At 34.4% G+C, this 27,619-nt stretch overlaps 1 protein-coding gene across 1 annotated transcript in view; it reads left to right on the forward strand.

The window, feature by feature from the left end:
* Nucleotides 1–7,127: 7,127 nt before the first annotated feature.
* The window catches only part of LOC142235727 (uncharacterized), a 70,779-nt gene continuing 50,287 nt past the window's right edge, over nucleotides 7,128–27,619 (forward strand). Inside the window, exons 1-3 of the mRNA XM_075306987.1 lie at nucleotides 7,128–7,314; nucleotides 7,374–7,434; nucleotides 22,342–27,580. Of these exons, the coding sequence (XP_075163102.1) occupies nucleotides 7,128–7,314; nucleotides 7,374–7,434; nucleotides 22,342–27,580 (5,487 nt within the window). The remainder of the gene's footprint in view (nucleotides 7,315–7,373; nucleotides 7,435–22,341; nucleotides 27,581–27,619) is intronic.

Consider the following 27,619-nt stretch of genomic DNA (forward strand, 5'->3'; position numbering starts at 1 on the left):
TATCAAATTCTGTCCAGATCGAGTGATATTTAAATGTATGTATTTGGGACAAACCTTTATATATAGCCCCCAACACATTTGACGGATGTGATGTGGTATCGAAAATTTAGATCTACAAAGTGGTGCAGGGTATAATATAGTCCGCCCCGCCCGACTTTAGACTTTCCTTAGGATGGGGGTATATTAACTTTGTCATTCCGTTTGTAACACATCGAAATATTGCTCTAAGACCCCATAAAGTATATATATTCTGGGTCGTGGTGAAATTCTGAATGGATCTGAGCATGTCCGTCCGTCCGTCCGTCTGTTGAAATCACGCTAACTTCCGAACGAAACAAGCTATCGACTTGAAACATGGCGCAAGAAGTTGTTATTGATGTAGGTCGGATGGCATTGCAAATGTTCCATATCGGTCCACTTTTACGTATAGCCCCCATATAAACGGACACCCAAATTTGGCGTGCAGACCCTCTAAGAGAAGCAAATTTCATCCTATCCGGCTGAAATTTGGTACATGGTGTTAGTATGTGGCCTTTAACAATGATGCAAAAATTGGTCCACATCTGTCCATAATTATATATAGCGCCCATATAAACCGATTCCCAATTTTGGCTTGCGGAGCCTCTAAGAGAAGAAAATTTCATCCGATCCGCCTGAAATTTGGTACATGATGTTAGTATATCGTCTCTAATGACGGTGCATAATTATGTATAGCCCCCATATAAACCGATCACCAGATTTGACCTCCGGAGCCTCTTGGAAGACCAATATTCATATGATTCAGTTGAAATTTGGTACGTGGTGTTAATATATGGCCTCAAACACCAATGCAAAAATTGGTCGAAATCGGTCCATAATTATATATATCCCCATATAAACCGATCCCCAGATTTGACCTCCAGAGCCCCTTGGAAGAGCAAAATTCATCCGATTCGGTTGAAATTTGGTACGTGATGTTAGTATATGGTATCCAACAACCATGCAGGAATTGGTTCATATCAGTCGATAATTATATATAACCCCCATGTAAACCGATCCCCAGATTTGACCTCCGGTGCCTTTTGGAGAAGCAAAATTCATCCGATCTGGTTGAAATTTGGTACGTGGTGGTAGTATATGATATTTAACAACCATGCCAAAAGTGGTCCATATCAGTCCCGATCCCGATATTTGGTTTTGGAGCCTCTTGGAGGAGCAAATTTCATCCGAGTCAGTTAAAATTTGGTACATTGTGCTAGTATATGGCCGTTAACAACCACATCGGTCTATAGTTATATATCTAGGTCCATATTGGTCTATAGTTATAAATAGCCCTCAGATAAATCGATCCCCAATCACACAAAAATTGGTCCATATCAAGTTCATAATTGTATATAGCCCCCATATAAGCGATCCCCATATTTCAATTCTGGCTATTTACGTGCCTCGCAAAAGTCCATATCGATTCGTAATTATTTGTAGACTTACCTACACATTCCTTTTTTGTCTAATAGATACCACGTATGGACTAACTCATAATTTAGAAAACGATTTAAGATACCACAACCCAAGTAATTCGATTGTGGATGACAGTCTTTCGTAGAAGTTTCTACGCTATCCATGGTGGAGGGTACATAAGATTCGGCCTGGCCGAACTTACGGCCATATATACTTGTTTCATTTTACTTTTAATTGTATTGTTCAAAAGCTAGAACATGTCGGAAATAACATCAAATTTTAGCAACAATTATCAAAGGTCCAACCAACAAAGCCATCACACGCTGCACGAAAGTGGCTCTGCGGTATTTTAACCCATTCCAGGCGAAGCGCCCCCTTGAGAAGATCGTCACTTCGGAATGAGATCCGGCGATTTTGGTTATTGTGCGGTAGAAGTGAGCGAAGAACCTCCTTCTTAAACCATTGTTGGTTGACGTTAGCTGAGTCGAATGTTGTAGAGTCCTGTGGAAATGTCTATGTTCTACGGTCGAGATGTTTTTCTGCCCAGGACTTCATAGCGAGCGGCCTTCGATACGTGTGGGGAACAACTATCGGCCGTTTCGGCAGCCCACACCATTACCATACGCCGTGCTAAAGTTCTCGTGACCAACCGAAGGTGTACATTTTCAAGTAAATCAGTTTTCATTTTCTTTGTTTACTAACTGGTCAATATGAAATGACTTCTTGTCGTAGAAAACAAAATCCGGCAACTAATCACTTTGGTGCAAGCGAAGCTCTTTCTTGCCAATAAACATTTTTTGTGAATCGGTAAGTTCTTGCACTTTTGGAACTTCATTGGCTTTAGTCGAAATGGGGTACATAATGTTTATGAAAATAACATGCTTACGAAAAACATGTTACATGTTCACGGTCCAAAATCAGCTAATAGCTAAAAATCACCCTTTCAATAGAAATCGCGCCAGAATTCCATTACGTATAACTTTATTCTGAATGCAATAGATGGAAATGCTTTTGGTATGGATATCATTACTTGGTGACGATATGTTCTAAGTTAGCGAAAGTTGAAGGCAATAGGAATTAAATGTAGGTCTCATGGCCAGTATTTTTCTAGCTTTTGTCCAAAAATTAGGATGGTTTCCACCAAAAATCCCCTACTCATGTTTGACAAGTTTTTATGAAAAACGAAAAGAAAGAAATATGCTCTGCTCTAGATCAGTCAGTAATAATTTAGGAATTGAAAAATAAATAAATTTATCGTTGTCCAAATTTTCAAAAAATGAAAATGTGAAATTTACACCTTAATATCCACTAATAAAATTTGGTGACTGATAGATAGGACGAACAGTAACGAACACTGATTAGGGGAAACATTTAGGCCCAAGCCTCACAAAATGATTTTGCAATTGTTGAAAAATGTCTTAGCCACGCAGAGTAAAATTATAAATTAGCTGTTGGGTGCCCAAATTAAAATCCTGTGCCCATTTCTAGTCCAAATACTACATTTGCACCATTTTGTTTGCCGTGGAATAAAATGGAGCAAAGTTGTCTTAAAAGTTGACGATTTGGTTCTTTTTTGATAACATAGAAATAAAAACAATTTCTTGTAAACCATTATTATAAACCTAATAGGAAACAAGTATATACGGCCGTAAGTTCGGCCAGGCCGAAGCTTATGTACCCTCCACCATGGATTGCCTAGAAACTTCTACTGAAGAGTGTCATCCACAATCGATTTACTTTGGATGCGGTAACTTTTGCCGATCTTAAAACTTCCTAATACCGTAATATATACCACGTAGTCCATACGTGGTTTATATTAAACTTAAAATGGCCGATTAAATACGTATATAATTAAGTTTGACAAAATTTTCTATAGAAATAAAATTTTGCCAAAATAAAAATTTGACAACATTTTCTATAGAAGTAAAATTTGGACAAAATTTTCTATAGAAATACGATTTTAACAAAATTTTCCATAGACATAATATTTTGACAAAATTTTCTATAGAAAAAAAATTTTTACTAAATTTTCAAACGATTTAAAATTTTGACAACATTCTCTATAGAATTAAAATTTTGACAACATTTTCTACAGAAATAAAATTTTGCCAAAATTTTCTATAGAAATAAAATTTGACAAAATTTTCTATAGAAATAAAATTTCGACAAATTTTGCTAGATTATTTTTGCTCGAGTGGCAAGCATGATTATGAACCGATATGGACCAATTTTTGTGTGATTGGGCATCGGCTATATATAACTATAGACCGATATGGACCAATTTTGGCATGGTTATTAGCGGCCATATATTAACACCACGTTGCAAATTTAAACCGGATCGGATGAATTTTGCTTGTCCAAGTGGCTCCGGAGTTCAAATCTGGGGATCGGTTTATATAGGGGCTATATATAATTATGGACTGATATGGACAAATCTGGGGATCGGTTTATATGGGGGCTATATATAATTATGGACCGATATAGACCAATTTTTGCATGGTTGTTAGAGACCATATATTAACACCACGTACCCAACTTCAGCCGGATCGGATGAAATTTGCTTCTCTTAGAGCAATCGCAAGCCAAATTTGGGAGTCCGTTTATATGGGGGCTATACGTAAAAGTGGACCGATATGGACCAATTTTTGCATGGTTGTTAGAGACCATATACTAACACCATGTACCAAATTTCAGCCGGATCGGATGAAATTTCCTTCTCTTAGAGCAATCGCAAGCCAAATTTGGGGGTCCGTTTATATGGGGGCTATACGTAAAAGTGGACTGATATGGACCAATTTTTGCACGGTTGTTAGAGACCATATACTAACACCATGTACCAAATTTCAGCCGGATCGGATGAAATTTGCTTCTCTTAGAGCAATCGCAAGCCAAATTTGGGGGTCCGTTTATATGGGGGCTATACGTAAAAGTGGACCGATATGGACCAATTTTTGCGTGGTTGTTAGAGACCATATACTAACACCATGTACCAAATTTCAGCCGGATCGGATGAAATTTGCTTCTCTTAGAGCAATCGCAAGCCAAATTTGGGGGTCCGTTTATATGGGAGCTATACGTAAAAGTGGCAAATTTTCTATAGAAATAAAATTTTGACAACATTTCTTTAGAAATAAAATGTTGACAAAATTTTCTATATCAATAAAATTTTCTATAGGAATAACATTTTGAAAAAAATTTCTATAGAAATAAAATTTTGACAAAATTTTCTATAGAAATAAAATTTTTACAACATAGAACGTTGACAACATATCTATAGAAATAAAATTTTCTATAGAAATACAATTTCGACAAATAAGATTTTGACAAAATAAAATTTGACAAAATTTTCTATAGAAAAAAAATTTTGCAAAATAAGTTTTGTTGTTTGGTAGATTTTTTTCCAAATTTTGGTAGAATAGTTTTGGCTCGAGTGGCAACCGTGATATCATTAGATTAGCTAAAGAGAGAGAGAGACAGATTGTACATTGTATTTTGTTTTCAGGGTGGTGCAATTGTGGTGTGTAATCGTCCTCCCACGAATACAATTCTTTCGAATGAAGTCACACCGAACATAATACTTTTCTGCGTGTAGTCATGAATCGTCAGAGAAATGGACCCAAAAGGACACAAATGACTTTTGGACACATATGGGGGCTATACGTAAAAGTGGACTGATATGGACCAATTTTTGCACGGTTGTTAGAGACCATATACTAACACCATGTACCACATTTCAGCCGGATCGGATGAAATTTGCTTCTCTTAGAGCAATCGCAAGCCAAATTTGGGGGTCCGTTTATATGGGGGCTATACATAAAAGTGGACCGATATGGACCAATTTTTGCGTGGTTGTTAGAGACCATATACTAACACCATGTACCAAATTTCAGCCGGATCGGATGAAATTTGCTTCTCTTAGAGCAATCGCAAGCCAAATTTGGGGGTCCGTTTATATGGGAGCTATACGTAAAAGTGGACTGATATGGACCAATTTTTGCATGGTTGTAAGAGACCATATATTAACACCATGTACCAAATTTCAGCCGGATCGGATGAAATTTGCTTCTCTTAGAGCAATCGCAAGCCAAATTTGGCTTGTTTCGTTCGGAAGTTAGCGTGATTTCAACAGACGGACGGACATGCTCAGATCGACTCAGAATATCACCACGACCCAGAATATATATACTTTATGGGGTCTTAGAGCAATATTTCGATGTGTTACAAATGGAATGACAAAGTTAATATACCCCATCCTATGGTGGAGGGTATAAAAAATTTAAGGGTATTCTTCACCAAATCCCCAAATCGTCAACTCAGAATTTTCGTCACCATCCACGAAAAAATATCCCCAAATTGGAGAAAATTCCCAATACTGGCAACACTGCTCATGGATGACATTCACTGTTGCCACAGTTGGTAGGATTCTACCAAAATTAGTAGATTTCTACTCTTTGGTAGATTGTTAGATTTCTTGATGTTTTGGTAGATTTGCAAATTATTCAACTAAGAGGAGTGACAAAATTTTCTATAGAAATAAAATTTTGACAAAATTTCCTATAGAAATACAATTTTGACAAAATTTCCTATAGAAATAATATTTTGACAAAATTTTATATAGAAATAAAATTTTGACAAAATTTTCTATAGATATAAAATTATAAGAAAATTTTCTATAGCAAAAAATTTTGACAAAATATTTTATAGAAATAAAATTATGAGAAAATTTTCTGTAGCAAAAAATTTTTACAAAATTTTCTATAGCAAAAAATTTTTACAAAATTTTCTATAGAAATAAAATTATGACAAAACTATAGAAATAAAATTTTGAGAAAATTTATAGAAAATTAAAAAAAAATTTGACAATATATTCTATTGAAATAAAATTTTTACAACATTTTCTTTAGAAATAAAATTTTGACAAAATTTTCTATATCAATAACATTTTCTATAGGAATAACATTTTGAAAAAAATTTCTATAGAAATAAAATTTTGACAAATTTTCTATTGAAATAGAACGTTGACAACATTTCTATAGAAATAAAATTTTGACAAAATTTTCTATAGAAAAAAAATTATGAGAACATTTTCTATTTCAATAAAACTTTCTATAGGAATAACATTTTGACAAAATTTTCTATAGAAATAAAATTTTGACAAATTTTCTATAGAAATAAAATTTTGACAAATTTTCTATAGAAATAAAATTTTGACAACATTTCTTTAGAAATAAAATGTTGACAAAATTTTCTATATCAATAAAATTTTCTATAGGAATAACATTTTGAAAAAATTTTCTATAGAAATAAAATTTTGACAAAATTTTCTATAAAAATAAAATTTTTACAACATAGAATGTTGACAACATTTCTGTAGAAATAAAATTTTCTATAGAAATACAATTTCGACAAATAAGATTTTGACAAAATAAAATTTGACAAAATTTCTATAGAAAAAAAATTGTGCAAAATAAGTTTTGTTGTTTGGTAGATTTTTTTCCAAATTTTGGTAGAATAGTTTTGGCTCGAGTGGCAACCGTGATCTCATTAGATTAGCTAAAGAGAGAGAGAGACAGATTGTACATTGTATTTTGTTTTCAGGGTGGTGCAATTGTGGTGTGTAATCGTCCTCCCACGAATACAATTCTTTCGAATGAAGTCACACCGAACATAATACTTTTCTGCGTGTAGTCATGAATCGTCAGAGAAATGGACCCAAAAGGACACAAATGACTTTTGGACACCAAAAGAAACCAAATGGAAACAATTGTGTGTGCCTTTTGGAAATTGCCATGGATTTGAATTTACAACCATGCAGCATTAAAAATGGGCGGAAAGATGACACTCTCTACAAACAAGTTAAAATACATCAGTTGCTTGGTGAACTAGTATAGAGTATAGTTTGATTATCTCTTTCACATATTTTCTTTTTCCTTTAGAAAGTTCTCTATTCAATAAACATAAACACTTAACAATCAACTTACGTCAAAATTATGAAGAGTGAGGAAATTATTATTATACTCTAGTTTTTTCGATATCCTAACGGATACTGCAATAAAATCTTTTCTATAAATAAAATCCAAGTTATGTTTGTTTATTTGCTTGTTTGTATGTTCCGGGCAGTGATGCCAATTTAGCTATTTATTTCTTTTATTAATTTATTAAAATCTTTATTATAATTACAAATTATAATAAATAGATAACAAAACAAGAAAGCAACTAGCAATATAGGCTATCGGCTTAAAGCTATTTGTAGATAGATCTAGCTATTTTTGATGTTTAATTGCTAGTTTAGGTTAGGTTAGGTGGCAGCCCGGTGCATCAGGTTCACTTAGACTATTCAGTCCATTGTGATACCACAGTGGTGAACTTCTCTCTTATCACTGAGTGCTGCCCGATTCCATGTTAAGCTCAATGACAAGGGACCTCCTTTTTATGAATTAAAAGAACTTCCTGGGTAGTTAAAATAATGAATGATGAACAGTGCATCTACTGGAATTGCTGTTAAAGTTGTGCCTTTGGAAAATCTTCCAACTTTTTTTTGCTGGGTTACCTGTTTCCATGTTTGATAAAATATTAATTCAAATCACAATACTTCTTTTGATTTTTGTTTGACATTGTTAATATTTTTACTTTTTTACATTCCTGTACAGTTAGCCAAATATTGAACTCTGAGAGGATTTTTAACATTTCTTTTACTACTAGCTTTCAAACACAACGTTTTTGTACCCATACATATTTTGTTACACATTGTTGTATATATATATATATATATATATATATATATATATATATATATATATATATATATATATATATATATATATATATATATATATATATATATATATATATATATATATATATATATATCCTATATATATATCCTAACATTTAAATTATTGAAGACTTTTTACAGCGAGACCAACATCTTTAAATCAATGGTAAAGCGTTTATGAGCTTCGGCCCAGTCGACTTCAATGCCAATTTACTTTTTATTTGTATTTATTTTATGAATTTTTCAAAGAGTTCACTTTAATGGCGACGACTATTTTTTTAATATTTTTCATCTCTAAATGTGCCATTAAATATCACACCTTTGAGTTTGTACTACTTATGCCGCCCCTACCCCCTTCATAACAAAATGACAATTTAAGCAATCACGTCATCAGAATATTATCCTACAATCAAGCCCAATACATTTGGTGTCAGCCCCTGGCAGTAATCTGGGAAGATTTTAGATATGTATTGAAGTAATTTACTTGACTTTATTCTGTTCATTTTATCACAGCGAAAACAATTCCCCAAGCAAATTATATTTCCATTAGTGCAGCCAAACTTTGAAGCATTGCCAAACAAAGCTAGATCAGAAGTAACACCCAAGCAAAAAGTAGGAAAAAGGTGCTGCGAAGTGTACAACCATTTCCAGCTTTTGCACCACCCTAATAGCAAACAACTGAAAGCGAAGTGCGTTCAAAGAGAAATCAATGATTTTTTGGAGCATACAGAATGTTATCAATAATAATTACGGAATAATCAAATGCCCCAGACGTTGTGGGGAGTTTTTGTTTTCTCGTTACCTTTTTCTTATTCAATATTCTACTTCACAGTGTTAGAAGCATAAAAGTTCATAGATTACTCATAATGTGGGATTTAAGAACAGCATTTCTCCAAATGAAGTCGCTTGTTAGGGAGCACTTGAGCTTAGACATCAAGTATATAAAATATAATAAACACTTAATGCACAGTAACAGTCACATAATCGCAGATGTTACTAATGGACTTCCAATTATATAAAATTGATGTCTACTACTAAACAAAAATCGCTTCAGTAACATATACACATAAAAAAAAATATTTATTCATTTTTTATAGTGTTCACAAAATTATGAATTACCCAGCTACAAAGCATCGCCAAAAAAGTAGTGTAAATGTTCTCGTTGGATCCGGAAGTGGTCCACAACTGGCGCAAAAGCGATGAATTTAATAAGGGCTTGCATACACACAAAAAAAATTCTGATTCAATCACGAAATTAGTTGATCCAATTAATTTTTAATTGAAATTTCTTCAATCACAGATATGATAGTATCAATTAAAAAAATAATTGAAGGTCAATTAAAAAAATAATTGATCCAATTAAAAAATTAATTGATACTATTATTTTTGTGATTGATTTTTGTTTCAATTAAAAAATTTGTTGAATCAATTAAATTTTAATTGAATATTTTTTAAAACTCGATTAAAATTTTAATTGGAAAATTTTTCGTGAAATTTTTTGTGTGTAGGACGGATGTCCACCATTTCAACAGCCGTTGCACTTGAGGTGGTATTTTGAAACACACATTTTACAAAAAAGATGGTAGGTTTATTTTTATACCCTCCACCATACGATGGGGGTATATTAACTTTGTCATTCCGTTTGTAATACATCGTATATATAAAGTATATATATTCAGGGTCGTGGTGAAATTCTGAGTCGATCTAAGCATGTCCGTCCGTCTATTGAAATCACGCTAACTTCCGAACGAAACAAGCTATCCACTTGAAACTTGGCACAAGTAGTTGTTATTGATATAGGTCGGATGGTATGAAAATGGACCATAGTGGACCACTTTTTCGTATAGTCCCCATATAAACCAACGCACAGACTTGACTTGCGGAGCCTCTTGGAGGAGCACAATTCATCCGATCCGGTTGAAATTTGGTACATGGTGTTTGTATATGGTATTTTACAACCATACAAAAATTGGTCCACATCGGTCCATAATTATATATAGCCCCCATATAAACCGATCCCCAGATTTGGCTGGCGGAGCCTCAAAGAAAAGCAAATTTCATCCGATCCAGCTGAAATTTGGTACATGGTGTTCGTATATGGTCTCTAACAACCGTGCAAAAATTGGTCCACATCGGTCCATAATTATATATAGCCCCCATATAAACCGATCCCCAGATTTGGCTTGCGGAGCCTCAACGAGAAGCACATTTCATCCGATCCGTCTGAAATTTGGTATATGATGTTGGTATATGGCCTCTAACAACCATGCAAAAATTGGTCCACATCGGTTCATATATATATATAACACACCCATATAAACTGATCCCCAGATTTTATACTTATATATAGCCCCCATATAAACCGTTCTCCAGATTTGACCTCCGGAGCCTCTTGGAGGAGCAAAATTCATCCGATTCAGTTCAAATTTGGAACGTGGTGTTAGTATATGGCCGCCAACAACCATACCAAAATTGGTCCATATCGGTCTATAGTTATATATAGACGATCGCCAATCACACACAAATTGGTCCATATCGGTTCATAATCATGGCTGCCACTCGAGCCAAAAATAATCTACCAAAATTTTATTTCTATAGAAAATTTTGTTAAAATTTCATTTCTATAGAAAATTTTGTCAAAACTTTATTTCTATAGAAAATTTTGTCAAAATTTTATTTCTATAGAAAATTTTATCAAAATTTTATTTCTATAGTAAATTTTGTTAAAATTTTAATTCTATAGAAACTTTGTTAAAATTGCATTTCTATAGAAAATTTTGTCAAACTGAATTATATACGTATTTGATCGATCTTTTTTAATTTAATATATACCACGTATGGACTTATACAATTGAGAAGATGGTGTTAGGAGTTTCTAAGATACCTTGTCATCGGCAAGCGTTACCGCAATTTAAGTAATTCGATTGTGGATGACAGTGTTTAGAAGAAGTTTCTACGCAATCCATGGTGGAGGGTACATAAGCTTCGGCCTGGCCGAACTTACGGTCATATATACTTGTCTCTTTTTAATACGTCTACAAATATTTTCTAACTGACTCCAAAAAATATGTATTGGAAAATTAAGGCAAGCAACAAAAATGCAATGCCTACTACCCAATAAACACAAACGTTTGAAAATTGCTAAATTTCAACAAATTTTCAAATATTTTTTCAAAGGATTAGTGTAATATTCAAGTTGAGAAATTGTTGAGAAAATCGCGTTCTCAACAAAAAACAGACATTACCCTCAACATTAAAATTCAACACATTAGCAATAATATCTCAAGTGTTATTCTCAAATTGTAATGCATCGCTACTCAATAATTTGTCAAACAATTTTCGATGCGAGTCAAATTCAAAATTAACATCGTTGCAAATACTTTTCAACCTAAATTTGTATGAATAATATCCCCACTTCAAATTGATAGTCAAAGCCAAAATTCTATGGATTTTGTATAATTTATTCATTTTCATCAAAATAAAATATATAATAATACACTATACTACATAATACACTACAATATCAATTGATAAATAATAATCTTACTAAACATATCAACAAATAAGAAAAAAAACAAACAACAAAACTTTAAATATCTTAAACATTACTAGTAAACACTTTTGCATTGATAATTCGATTTCCTTCCTTTTGGTTCCTTCCTTTTATTAACATGCCGGCAATTTGAAATTAGGAACGTACTGGACCGCGTGTTAGAATTGATTTCCAGCAGAAGGAATTCACAAAATATCCTAAACTGATAATAGTATATGAAATAAACTGATAATGTGATGCACATTTTCATCCAGAAGTTGTTGATTTCAACAATTTGTTGTTTTTAACAATTTTAATTGGTTGCACTTGTAATGTTTCTGGAAACTTTTTCTTGTCGATAAGCCACTCATTTTCATTGGTCGGCTTCTTATTGTTTGCAAGAATGTAGCATCCAAAGATTTTAGTTTTCTGCAAAGAGATTTAAATTTAGTGACTTCTTTAAAGTGTTGATTTAATTTTTCATATTGACGTATAAACTATTTGAAGCAGTTCCAGTTAATTGTCCACCATTTTTTCATTGGTCAGCTTTTTAATGTTTTCAAGAACGTAGAATCCATAATTATAGTTTTCTACAAAGATATATACATTTAGTGACTTCCTTAAAGTTTTATTTCATTTTTTCTTACCTATTTTTATAAACTATTTGGTTATTTGTCTAAAATTTTCCATTTTTTTAATTTCTTGCAATTGACCACGAACTTCGTTGCACAAATAAGTATTGAAAACCACATGGTTTTTTCGTTGCATTTTATGGTAGTGTTTTGTCAAAGTTTTCTCATATTATCTTCAACACCTTTTCAAAGATTTCGTCAACATTTTGGCAAATTGAAAGTAATTCGCAAACAATTTGAATATGTATTGAAGATGAGCTATTTCAAGTCAAGTTGAATTTTTGTTGAAAATTATATTTACCCTCAAACTGAAAAGTTTTTGCATTTGAAAAACGCTCATCCTGTGCTTATTGGGTAGATATTCTAATGCAAATTTCAAACATTAAAACAAAAATATAATATATTAACATTACATACTTGACAAGAAAGCTAATGTTAAAATTACTTTGTTAAAATATTTTTTTTTAATTAATACAAACATAGATAAGAAAATTCAAATCTAAGGTTACTTGATGAAAATTAAAATTTAATATTTAAAGTATAATTATAATTATAATAAAAATAATGGGGCCTCCACACACTGAATTTGTATAACTTCTTAAAGATCCGAATTGAGTGTTTTGCATATGAATTAAAAAACTTTGTGATATTTTGTCACATAAATAATTTTTATAATTTGTTTATGATTTTGAATGCATTCTAATGCTTGTCTGAGACGTTTTACCCAAAATATTATAAGAAATTCTGAATTTTTCTAGAATAGATTTAGCATTTTTTAAATAATTTGTACCATTTTATTAATTCTTACTCTGTTTTTAATCCATTTGAAACAAAAAAGTTCAAATTACCCATTAAAAGTATGAAATTCTGATCTCGCTATTACAAAAGATACCAACAACACACAAGGAACAGAAATTCATCCGCATTGTCTCTAGAATCAAAAGAACCAACAACAGCATAAAGTTTTTTCTACCTTGCCTTAGGCGAAACATAATGTGTTTGAACAATACAAACAGCATTTTGCTTGGTTCAATCCTGAAAATATATATGCTTGAAGCAGAATGTGTTTTGGAGTATATGTTACAGAAGCGTTTTTATACCCTTCACCACTACTGTGGTACAGGGTATAATAAGTTTGTGCATTTGTATGTAACGCCAAGAAGGAAAAGTCTGAGACCCATCGTTTAGTATACCGATCGTCTTAGAATTAAATTCTGTGTCGATTTAGCGATGTCCGTCTATCTGACCGTCCGTCTGTCTGTATATGTAATTTTGTGTGCAAAGTACAGCTCGCAGTTTAGGTCTGATCGTCCTCAATTTGGCACAGAGGTTTACATTGGCTCAAAGACAATCGCTATTGATTTTGAAAAAAAAAATCGGTTCAGATTTAGATGTAGCTGCCATATATATTTATCACCGATCTGATCATAATTGACGTATTTATAAACATATTTTCTCAAAATTTCGGACAGCCAAATATCAAAAATCGGTTCAGATTTAGATATAGCTCCCATATATATCTTTTGTCCGATTTGCACTTATATGGCTTCACAAGCCAGAGTTTTATTCTGATTTGCTTCAAAATTTGCACAAGGAGTACGTTTAATAGCATCATTATACCCTTCACCACTACTGTGGTACAGGGTATAATAAGTTTGTGCATTTGTATGTAACGCCAAGAAATAATTGTCATAGACCCATCTTTTAGTATACCGATCGACTAAGAATTAAATTCTGAGTCGATTTAGCGATGTCCGTCTGTCTGTCTGTCCGTCCGTCTGTCTGTATATGTAATTTTGTGCACAAAGTACAGGTCGCAGTTTAAGTCCGATAGTCCTCAAATTTGACATAACGTCTTTCTTCGGGTAGAAGACAATCGCTATTGGTTTTGGAAAAAAATCGGTTCAGATTTAGATATAGCTGCCATATATAGTTATCACCGATTTGATCATAATTCACGTATTTATGAACCGACGTTCTTCAAATTTTGTACATCTGAATGTTTTGTCAGTCCCGTAAAAACTGCCAAATATCAGCTAAATCGGTTCAGATTTATATATAGCTCCCATATATATCTTTCGTCCGATTTGGACTTATATGGCCCCAAAAGCGAGAGTTTTGCCCTGATTTGCTTCAAATTTTGCACAACGAGTACGTTTAATAGTATTGTTAATTGTGCCAAATTTAGTTGAAATCGGTTCAGATTTAGATATAGCTCCCCTATATATCTTTCGTCCGATTTTGACTTATATGGCTTCAAAAGCCAGAGTTTTGCCCTGATTTGATTAAAATTTTGTACAAGGAGTACGTTTAATAGTATCGTTAATTGTGCCAAATTTAGTTGAAATCGGTTCAGATTTAGATATAGCTCCCATATATATCTTTCGACCGATTTGGACTTATATGGCCCCAAAAGCCAGAGTTTTGCCCTGATTTGCTTCAAATTTTGCACAAAAAGTACGTTTAATACTATCGTTAATTGTGCAAAATTTAGTTGAAGTCGGTTCAGATTTAGATATAGCTCCCATATATCATTCGCCCGATTTGGACTAATATGCCCACAGAGGCAAAAGTGCTACTCTGATTTACATGAAATTTTGCAGAGGGAGTAGAATTGAACTTGAAACTTTGCACAGGCAGTAGAATTAAGGTTCTGTATATGCGTGTTTATTGTGGTTGAAATCGGTTCAGATTTTGATATAGCTCCCATATATATACTCGCCCGATTTTCGGTCATATGACCACAGAGGTCAATGTTGTTATCCGATTTACGTGAAATTTTGCACAGGGAGTACATTCAACATAGTAACTATGCATGTGAAATTTGATTGCAATCGGTTCAGATTTCGATATAGATTCCATATATATGTTTTTCCTAATTAGGCAAAACTGGGCGAAATACCTACATTTTCCTTATCAAATCGCCACTGCTAAGTCGAAAACTTATCAAAGTGACTCAAATTTTCCTACTACTCTATTACACATCTATCGACCAATAAATCATAAATACACTTTTGCGAAGTTACCTCAAAATTGGTTCATATTTAAATGTTTCCTATATTTATACCCTTCACCACTACTGTGGTACAGGGTATAATAAGTTTGTGCATTTGTATGTAACGCCAAGAAATAGTGGTCATAGACCCATCTTTTAGTATACCGATCGGCTTAGAATTAAATTCTGAGTCGATTTAGCGATGTCCGTCCGTCTGTCTGTCTGTCTGTCTGTCTGTCTGTCTGTCTGTCTGTCCGTCTGTCTGTATATGTAATTTTGTGCACAAAGTACAGCTCGCAATTTAAGTCCGATCGTACTCAAATTTGGCACAGGGCCGTTTCGTGGGACAGAGACAATCGCTATTGGTTTTGGAAAAAATCGGTTCAGATTTAGATATAGCTGCCATATATATATTTATCCCCGATTTGGTCATAGTTAGCGTGTTTATCAACCGATTTTCTTGAAATACCGTACATCCAAATATTTTAAGAATCTCGAAAATCTTGCAAAATATCAGCCAAATCGGTTCAGATTTAGATATAGCTCCCATATATATCTTTCGTCCGATTTAGACTCATATGACCACAGAGGCCAAAGTTTACTACCGATCTTCGTGAAATTTTGCACAGAGGGTAGAATTGACATTCTCCCAATGCTTGGTAAATTTGATTGAAATCGGTGCAAATTTAGATATAGCTCCCATATATATCTTTCGTCCGATTTGAACTTATATGGACACAAAAGCCAGAGTTTTGCCGTGATTTGTTTCAAATTTTGCACAAGGGGTACGTTTAATAGTATCGTTAAGTGTGTCAAATTTTGTTAAAATCGGTTCAGATTTAGATATAGCTCACATATATCTTTCGCCCGATTTGCACTCATATGGTCTCAAGAGCCAGAGTTTTGCCCTGACTTACTTCAAATTTTGCACAAGTGGTACTTTTAACGATACTATTGTATGTGCCAAATATGGTCAAAATCGATTCAGATTTAGATATAGCTCCCATATATATCTTTCGTCCGATTTGAACTTATATGGCCTCAAAATTATTATTCTAACTATATATGTCAAATTTAGTCAAAATCGGTTCAGATTATATATAGCTCCCATATATACGTACACCAGAGTTGGGGAAATATGGTAGACTGTTACACATTGTAGACCCATTTTCAATGGAAGTGTCCTCCAATTAACTGGATAGCGTTAGCCGATTTAAATTTTAGTTCTAGAGATTTTGTAGAAGTAAAAAAATTGTCTCCTTTATGTTATATAGCTTCCAGGAAATGTAAAGTAGTTGAGATGGTAACACAAATTTTGGCCTACATAGGGGTGAAGGGTATAATATAGTCGGCACCGCCCGACTTTAGACTTTACTTACTTGTTAAGTATACCAAATCTCGTTGAAATCTTTTCAGATTAAGATATAGCTCCCATATATATTTATACCCTTCACCACTACTATGGTACAGGGTATAATAAGTTTGTGCATTTGTATGTAACGCCAAGAAGGAAAAGTCTGAGACCCATCGTTTAGTAACCGATCGTCTTAGAATTAAATTCTGAATCGATTTAGCGATGTCCGTCTGTCTGTCCATCTGTCTGTCCATCTGTCTGTCCATCTGTCTGTCTGTCTGTTGGTGTATTTTTGTGTGCAAAGTACAGCTCGCAGTTTTAGTCCGATTGTCCTAAAATTTGGTATAGAGTCCTGTTTCGGCCCAAAGACGATCCCTATTGATTTTGGAAAAAATCGGTTCAGATTTAGATATAGCTGCCATATATATTTTTCACCGATCTGGTCATAATTGGCGTGTATATCAACCGATCTTCCTCAATTTCCGTACATCTGAATATTTAATGAGTCTCGAAGAACTTACAAAATATCAGCCAAATCGGTTCAGATTTAGATATAGCTCCCATATTTAGCTTTCGCCCGATTTACACTCATTTGCCCACAGAAGCCAATTTTTTGCTCCGATTTAGTTGAAATTTTGCAAAGGGAGTAGAATTAGCATTGTAGCTATGCGGATATATCTCCCATATATAGCTTTCGCCCGATTTACACTCATATGACCACTGAGGTCAATTTTTAACTCCGATTTAGTTAGTTGCACAGGGAGTAGAATTAGCATTGTAGCTATCCGTGCCAAATTTGGTTGACATCGGTTCAGATTTAGATATAGCTCCCATATATATGTTTTTCTGATTTCGAAAAAATACCAAAATTTTCCTTGTTAAATCGCCACAGTTGTAAAAATGATTCTAATTTTCCTAAACTTCTAATACATATATATCGAGCGATAAATCATAAATAAACTTTTGCGAAGTTTCCTTAAAATTGCTTCAGATTTAAATGTTTCCCATATTTTTTTATTTTTACTAAAATTGTGTTCCACCCTAGTGCATTAGCCAACTTAAATTTTGAGTCTATAGATTTTGTAAAAGTCTATCAAATCCTGTCCAAATCGAGTGATATTTAAATGTATGTATTTGGGACAAACTTTTATATATAGCCCCCAACACATTTGACGGATGTGATATGGTATCGAAAGTTTAGATCTACAAAGTGGTGCAGGGTATAATAGAGTCGGCCCCGCCCGACTTTAGATTTTCCTTACTTGTTTTTGTCTGATTTTTACCTATATGGCAAAAAAGCCTGAGTTTTATTCTGATTTGCTTCAAATTTTGCACAAGGAGTACGTTTAATAGTATTGGTAATAGCGCTGAATTGGGTTGAAATCGGCTCAGATTAAGATATAGCTCCCATATATATCTTTTGTCCGATTTACACTTATATGGCTTCAAAAGCCAGAGTTTTGCCCTGAGTTGCTTCAAATTTTGCATAAGGAGTACGTTTAATAGTATCATTAAGTGTGTCAAATTTGGTTGAAATCGGTTCAGATTTAGAGATAGCTCCCATATATATCTTTCGCCCGATTTACACCCATATTTATAACGGAGGCCAAAATTATTCTCCCATTTACGTTTTTGCTGAGATAGCAGGATTATTATTCTAACTATGCATGTCAAATTTGGTCAAAATCGGTTCATAATTAGATATAGCTCCCATATATATGTATGCCAGAGTAGGGGAAATATGGTAGAATGTTTCATATTTTAGACCCATTTTCAATGGGAGTTTTCTCCAATTGACTCGATAATTTGCACAGAGAATACATTTAATATGCTATTTAAGTGTGGCATCTTAATCTAATATGGCCAAAATACCCACATTTTACACAAAATTCTGTGATGATTTCCCCATATCGTAGTCATATTCTACACACTGTAATGCCATACTTTCCACAGAATGGTCGAATTTTCAATAAACCTCCGACTTGTGGAAATATCGCCCGAATTGGCCAAATAATATATCACAACCCACAATTTACCACATATCTTGACGAGATTTGACCTAGAGGTTGTCGTGACTCACGAAAATTTTCGTGACTCACGCGTGAGTCGTGAGTCACGCTCATGTCCACGGCATGCGTGAGCGTGATTAACAAACCAAAATGTCGCGCGTGAGCGTGAGTCACGAAAACAATATCTTCGTGAGTGTGCGTGAGTAACGAATTACGCTCACGAAAATAATCCCATTCTTCAACATAAAACGCTTAAAAGTCAAATTCATTTGCAATTTTAGTGACACCTAGGATGTTAAGAATTTAATAACGCTCTCGATTTTAATCGTGCTCATGATTTCAGACACGTCCCTCAGGTAAGTTACTCATAAAATTATTCGTGAGTCACGATATTTTTCGTGAGTCACGGTATTTTTCGTGAGTCACGACATTTTCGTGCGTGAGTACAAGTTTCCTTTTCGTGAGTGTGCCTGAACATGAGACCTACCAAACAATATCGTACGTGAGTAAGATATTTCCGTCGTGAGTGTGCGTGAGTAAAATATTACTCACGTGCACACCTCTAATTTGACCAATATCCTTGCAAAATCGCCACTGCTGAGTAGCAAAAATTTTAAATATTACTCAAATTGTCCTATATCTCGAATACATATGTATATATATGTTTCATCCCAGGGCGTTAGCCGATTTAATTTTTAATTCTAGCGATTTTTTAGAAGTACAAAAAATTGTCTCCAAATCGTTTCAGATATAAATATTTGTATATAGTAATATAAATTTTGATAATAACTCCCAACAAATTTGAAGAAGTTGATATGGTAACACAAATTTTGGTCTACATAATGGTGAAGGGTATAATATAGTCGGCCCCGCCTGACTTTAGACTTTACTTACTTGTTTTTTTCTATTTTTGAGGGTGTAGAGAAATATTTATAGGGCCCAGGGCGAAAACATAGCCCATAGTGTTACATGTATGACTAAATAATTTCATACCCAATACCAACAACAACACCGTTAAACAAAGATTCAAAATTAGAAGTGTGCACGTGAGTAATAGTATACTCACGCTCACGCACACTCACGACTGAAAAATCATACTCACGCACACTCACGCACGATATTTTTTGGTAGGACTCACGCTCACGCACACTCACGAAAAGAAAATTTGTGACTCACGAAAAATACCGTGACTCACGAAAAATATCGTGACTCGCGAATAATTTTATGATTAATTTACCTTACCGAAGTGTCTGAAAACATGAGCATTAATAAAATCAAGAGTGTTATTAACTTCTTGACATCCCAGGTGTCACTAAAAGTGTAATTGAATTTAACACTTAAGCGTTTTATGTTGGTGAGCAGGAATATTTTCGTGAGTGTAATTCGTTACTCACGCACACTCACGAAGATATTATTTTCGTGACTCACACTCACGCACGACATTTTGGTTTGTTAATCACGCTCATGCATACTCACGCTGTTGTCATGGACGTGATTCACGACTTACGCACGAATCACGAAAATTTTCGTGAGTCACGACAATTTCGTGTCACGTGCACATCTCTATTCAAAATTCCAAATTATGATCGACAGATAAAATTGAATAGAGAAACCCCACTTACGACGACGATAAAGAACTGTGAATAGAACCCACTTAAGCGTGCCATAGTAGCTTCAGCTATGAACCAAGATCTACTTGGCATTGACGATAGTTGAATGTCTATTTGCATATTTATTGGATTCAATTCAACACATTTCCCCCACCCAAGAACCACTTCACAAATAAAGTGAATCCCGGTAGCCATGGCATAAAAACCAAATGACCAAATACGGAGTGAAAGAAGCGGCAGCTTAGAAGAGGAAGAAAAAGAACCAAAAAAAAACCAAACAATAAACACAAAAAGTGGAGGAATAACAACAAACCATCAACCCACATTGGAATTGAAAATTATGATCACAATTCAAATTCAAAGAATGTGAAGAGGAGAAATAAAACCAACTGGCGAAAAGAAAGCATTTAAAATGCTAAAGCAACAGTACCATTCCATAGCTCTCATCATGCAGCTCTAGAAATTAAAGTGAAGTTGCACAAAAATGACCGAGCCATTGGGCAAAGCACTGGAATGAATTGAAAAGAGGAATTCGTTTCTATAGATTCTTGTATTGCCATAATGGTTGATGAAATTCCTGTTCCATTGCCCGGGTAAATGAGGTCTGTTGTAGTGTGAGAGAAGACACGACACTATTCGCAAATAGTCAAGAATTGGGGAATTGGCCAGTAAAAGTTTTCTATTTTTGTTGGCTATCGACAATGTTACTTAAGATAATCTAATATGCAAATATTGAAATTAAATTGTATACAAAATTACCACTACATAAATTGCTGAAAAACTTTAATACTTCGAAATAGTACATTAAGTTAAGTTACTTAATGTACTATTCATTCCGTTTGAAACACATCGAAATATTGGTATATATTCTGGGTCGTGGAGAAATTCTGAGTCCATTCTACACACAAAAAAATTTCACGAAAATTTTTCCAATTAAAATTTTAATTGAGTTTTAAAAAATATTCAATTAAAAATTTAATTGATTCAACAAATTTTTTAATTGAAACAAAAATCAATCACAAAAATAATAGTATCAATTACTTTTTTAATTGGATCAATTAACTTTTTAATTGACCTTCAATTAATTTTTTAATTGATACTATCATTTCTGTGATTGAAGACATTTCAATTAAAAATTAATTGGATCAATTAATTTCGTTATTGAATCAGAAAAAAGTTTTTTGTGTGTAGTACCACATGTGGTGAACTTCTCTCTTATGAATGAGTGCTGCCCGGTTCTATGTTTAGCCTTTTTTAAAGCCGATTTCGAATTTTGAAACACTCAGTAATGCCACAAGCACCGTTGAACAACTTTTTGGTGTTTGATCGAAACTAGGCGGACATGCTAACCATTGCACCACGGTGCATACACCGAATGGACAAAAATATAAGCAGGCATTGTATGAAAGCGAAACTGAAGGGCCTTATTGATGGTTGTTATATACAGATTTGACCGTAGTATTATTTTTTGTTATAGTAGGTTTGTTATACTGGTTTTTTAATTCTTTATTTGAACATATGTACTTATATAAATTAGTTTTCATCGTAGTAGACTTTGTTTTTGTAATTATTGAAACTTAATTTTCTCTATTACTTTTTCATTTGTGTTTGAATTTTCAATGTTGCGGAAGGGTCTACAATTTGAATAAACGAATTGAACAATTCCTGTTTATCAAAGGCCCTTTGGTTTTTTTTGGCAACATTAATAACATTTTTATTCAAATTGAAAGAATTCCGAGGAAAATCTGGTTGATTTCTCTTTTGCCTTGTGAGAAATCCAGATAATCTAAGAGTTAATTTGGAAATCATAAATGTGAACATTGGCGTTTGGATTATATCTTTGTGTAAGGATAATATAAAATATTTGTCGTTCTCTCTCTGCCGTTTGAGAGTTCCAGCGAAGTTTGATGATCATTTGTCGTTCTCTCTTTGCCGTTTGAGAGTCCCATCGAAGTTTATTCTTTAAGTACGAATCCGCATCTCTATATGCTTCTTAGGAGTGGAAAATCTACGTCGATTGAGATGCCTTTGGAAAGATCTCCACAACGTAACGTCAGTCAAGATCAGAGTTCCGGCTCCAAAGGCCATCCTGAATCGCACAGACAAGGCTCTGGCGATGGAAATAATCAACAGCCAGTATTAACAATAGATAGTGTAGAAGAAATATCTGCACGATTTGCAAGACAAATGGAGGAAATGCAGTCAAATTTCTTAAGGCAAATTAACGCAATGCAATCAATGGTTGAAAGCAGCAATGTACAAATTAGAGACACGATTTCATCTCTAAGAAGTGAGTTTCAAAATAATGCATCTAACAATGAAATGCGGGTGAGTTTCTCGAACGCGAATAATGCAATATCAACAAATATGGGAAATTTAACCCATCTTGCCGACTCGAATTATAATATTTCAAACCCAACTATATCCCAGATACAATTTAATACAACATTCGACAGTACATATACAACTTCAACTACGTCATTCCAATCGAATATACCAAACTTTAGCCAATATACAATGCCAACGTTAACATCCGTACGTGCAGGTCCGTGTTTATATCCATACCAAATTGCTAATGATTCTTCATATTTAAATCACTCACGTGCTATGCCGTATCCTACGACGTCGGGAGGTAATATTTCATTTACTCCATTGCCTCAGGACAATAACGCCAATTTGCATCGTCATAAGAAAATATATGATTTGCCAAAATTTTCGGGCTCACCTGAAGATTGGCAAACTTTTATTGAATCTTTCAATAGCACTACGGTAGAGTTTCAGTATTCTGATTTGCATAATATTATGCGTTTACGTGAATCTTTATATGGAAAGGCTCGTGAAACGGTAGAATCGCTCTTAACAAACTCTAAAAATGTAGGAGCAATTTTGGACGTTTTGGCGGAAACCTTTGGAAGGCCAGACCAGTTGATAAAGTCACAAATTCAAAAGGTGCGAGTGCTTCCCAACATAAAAGAAACTGATTTCGATGGCCTCCTGAATTTTTCTATAAAAGTGACAAATATGACAACATTTTTGCAGTCAGTAGGGGGAGATTTTCATTTGGCAAATCCAATGCTTTTAAGCGAGCTTATATCGAAATTACCGGTATCAAAGAGAATTCACTGGGCCGAAACATGTCTAAGCTTGGGAAGTGCCCCAACTATTCTTGATTTTTCCAAGTGGTTGCATGATCAAGGAAAAATCATCCACATGGTAGCTGACTCTCTGCCCATCACCTCGACCGAGAATGATAAACGATCTAAAAAGTTTGCTTGTACTAGCGCGTCTGTTGAAAGTAAAGGATGCATTTTATGCTCAAAACATTGCAAATCGTTAGGTGAATGTGGCGATTTTATAAAACTGCCTTTGGAAATTCGATGGCAAAAGGCTAAATTATTTAAAGTATGTTTTATATGTCTAAAAGGAAACCATCAATCTTCAAAATGTTTTAAGAAGAAAAAATGTGACATAAACTCTTGTATGCGGTTCCATCATCGACTATTACATAAGGACCAGAATAATATAACTCAGATTAATAACTTGACCAATAACGATGGCGTAGAACAGCCAAATTCTTCCCAGCAAACATTAGGCCGTAATTGTCTTGCTGAAATAAATCCTAGAAATTGTTCGGTTTTATTCCAAGTAATTCCTGTCAGAGTGTTTGGTCCCACGACCTCAGAAATTATCTATGCGTTTATAGACGATGGGGCCAATGTGTCTATGATTGACGAACAGGTTGCTCGTAGACTAGAAATTACTGGACAAAAAGATACTTTGGAATTACAGTGGATAAACAACCATGTTTCTAGAGAAGAGACACAGGTTGTAACAGTCAAAATAAGTGGGATAGAACAAGACTCAAGCAAGTACACAATGAGGAATGTTTATATTACCTCGAAACTGAACTTACCAGTTCAAACTTTTAATCCCTCCGAGATATCTGAAGAAGCTAAACAACTTAATCTTCCTGGAGTTAATTTACATGGATACACTAATATAAAAGCAAAAATGATTATAAGTCTGGCGCATGCATATTTGACAGTCACGATCGATACACCTAAAGTACTCTCTCCTTCTGGACCCATAGCTGCAAAATCGAGACTTGGGTGGATAATATATGGGCCAGTTGATAAACCAAAATCAAAATACATTTCATGTCATGTTAAAAGGTCAGAAAATGAAGAAAGGTCCCAGAATGAATTGGATAATATGATGAGAGATTATTTTGGCCAAGAAACTTTCGGAATCAAGACTCCTGTGAAACCATTGGTTTCCAGAGATAACCAAAGAGCATTAGACATTTTGAATTTGAGTACTAGGAAGTATGGAGATAGATTTGAAACGGGTTTGTTGTGGCGAAATGATAACGTTTTGTTTCCGGAATCCTACGAAATGGCATTTAAACGATTGCTTACGGTTGAGCGAAAAATGCAAAAGGATTACAAATATGCAACAGAATATTGCGCCAAAATCGATGAGTATGTACAGAAAGGGTACGCAAGAATTATGGAGGAAGAAGAAGCGAATATGAAAACCAGTAAAACATTTTATTTGCCTCATTTCGGTGTCATGAATCCGAACAAGAAAAAGATGAGATTAGTTTTTGATGCAGCGGCTGAAACCCATGGAGTATCTTTAAATAAAAATTTAATTGCTGGACCCGACTTGAACCAACCCCTTCTAAAAGTTCTTTTTAAATTCAGAGAAGAAAAAATAGCTGTTTGCGGCGACTTGAAAGAGATGTTTCATCAAATATGCATTAAGAGATCGGACCAAGAAGCACAGCGTTTCCTATGGAGGGAAGGGGACCCATCAAAGCCAGTACGAGGCTATGTGATGCAACGTTTAATATTTGGAGCTACGTGTTCTCCAACAATTGCACAATATGTCAAAAATAAAAACGCTGAACAATTTGTTGATTCTTTTCCTAGAGCTGTCAAGTCAATTAAGGATAAGCACTATGTGGATGATTTTGTAGATTGCTTTGAAAGTGAAATGGAAGCTGTTCAAGTGGTTCGATCCGTGATAGAAATACATAAAGCTGGAGGTTTTGAAATGCACAATTTTGTTACCAACTCAGATTTTGTGGCGAATCAACTAGGTATTGAAATGCAAAATGATTCGGTGAATGTAGGAAAAACCGCAGAAAGGATTTTAGGAATGCATTGGCTGCCAAAATATGACAAGTTTACGTTCATATTAAAATTTCATAAAGTTCCAGAGGACGTATTGAACTTGAAACGAATACCCACAAAAAGAGAATTACTCTGCATAGCTATGTCGGTGTTTGACCCATTTGGGTTTGTTGCAAATTATATGATCGGTTCCAAAATACTAATGCAGGAAGCATGGAAGAATGGTATTGGTTGGGACGAGAAATTGCCGGAAACTATATATTCAAAATTCAAACAATGGTTGCAACAGATCAAAAAACTTGAATGCTTTGAAATCCCTCGATGGTATTTTGATGGGCGTAAAAGGAAATCGATCCAACTGCACATATTCTGTGATGCGAGTGAACAAGCAGTAGCTGCTGTGGCTTACTGGCGAATAGAATATGAGGATAATTCCATAACAATAAATTTTATTATTGGCAAAACGGCATGCGCCCCCTTGAGATTTCATTCAATACCAAAGCTGGAACTACAAGGAGCGGTGTACGCAGCCCGATTAAAGAAAACCATAGCAGAATGCCATGAGATAGAATTTGACAAATGTTTTTTATGGACAGATTCTCGTACAGTGTTAAGTTGGATCAGATCGGACCAAATGAAATACAAGCAATATGTCGAAAATAGGGTATCCGAAATTTTGGAATATTCATATGAATCTCAGTGGCGTTGGTGTCCAACTTCAAAAAACCCAGCAGATAAAGCAACGAGAGCCCATTTCCCGTTTAAATATGACCCTGAAGATGAATGGAAAAACGGACCTGAATTTCTTATTCAATCGGAATTCGATTGGCCTAACGAATGTAATATTTTGGGAATATCTGACAGATGTAAGGAAGAGTTAAAACAAAAACATATGACGTGTGCTGCAATAGAATCTCCTAGCATCTTAGAAAAGATTGTGAACGGTAATTCCAAATATATCAAGGTACGCCGGATAGTAGCTTGGATATTAAGATTCATCAACAACACTCGTCAAGTTATTCACGGTGACGAAATATTTAGACATGAGTTGTCTGCTGAAGAGATATCCGAAGCCGAAAATCTCATCTTGATACAGATTCAGAAAGAAACTTTTTGGGAAGAATATTCAGATATAAGTAAAGGAAAGCCTGTTTCGAAATCAAGCCCTTTATTGACGTTATTACCGTTTCTGGACGAAAAAGGCATAATTCGAGCCAATGGCCGTCTTCAAAATGCGACTTGCCTTTCAGAACAAGCAAGAAACCCTGTAATACTTCCTAAAGGGCACCGATATAGCCGTCTAGTTGTGGAATACTATCATCGGAAAAATTGTCATCAAAATTCCGCAAAGGTAATCTGTGATGTTCGGGAAAAATTTTGGATTCCATCAATAAGAAGCCTACTAAGGTCAGTTGAAATGCAATGTAATTCGTGCAAACTAAGAAAAGCGAAACACTCGCAACCGGTAATGGCAGCCTTACCTATTGATAGAGTTACACCATTTGTGCGTCCATTTTCTTATACCGGAGTGGATATTTTTGGGCCTTTTAATATTAAAATAAGAAGGTCGACAGAAAAAAGATATGTGGCATTATTCACGTGCCTGACTGTAAGAGCTGTTCATATGGAAATAGTTGCAGATTTATCTACCGACTCTTTCATTTTAAGTTTAAGAAATTTTATGAATAGAAGAGGAATTCCTTTGCAAGTGAGAAGTGACAACGGGAAAAACTTTGTTGGTCTGCAGAAAGAATTAAGAAACGAAAAAGACTTTCTGGATCATAATCAAATTAATTGTTTTTTATCTTCACTCGGAATAAAATGGATCTTTAATACCCCTGCGGATCCCAGCGCTGGTGGGGCTTGGGAGCGCTTAATACAGTCCATTAAAAAATCTCTTGAAGTATTGTTGCGTGGTCTTGATCCGAAACTCGAAGTTTTTCAAAGCCTACTGTTGGAAGCAGAAAATATTGTGAATTCTAGACCACTCACACACTTGCCTTTAAAACCAAACGATCCTGAGCCCCTTACCCCCAACCACTTTTTAATTGGAACCACCAACTCAACACAAACTCCCGCGGCGTTCGATGCCAGTTTGGTGAATTTGCGAAAACAATGGCGCATTTTAAAAAATTTA

The sequence above is a fragment of the Haematobia irritans genome, chromosome 4 (genome assembly GCF_050003625.1).
Source record: "Haematobia irritans isolate KBUSLIRL chromosome 4, ASM5000362v1, whole genome shotgun sequence".
NCBI classification, from domain to species: Eukaryota; Metazoa; Arthropoda; class Insecta; order Diptera; family Muscidae; genus Haematobia; species Haematobia irritans.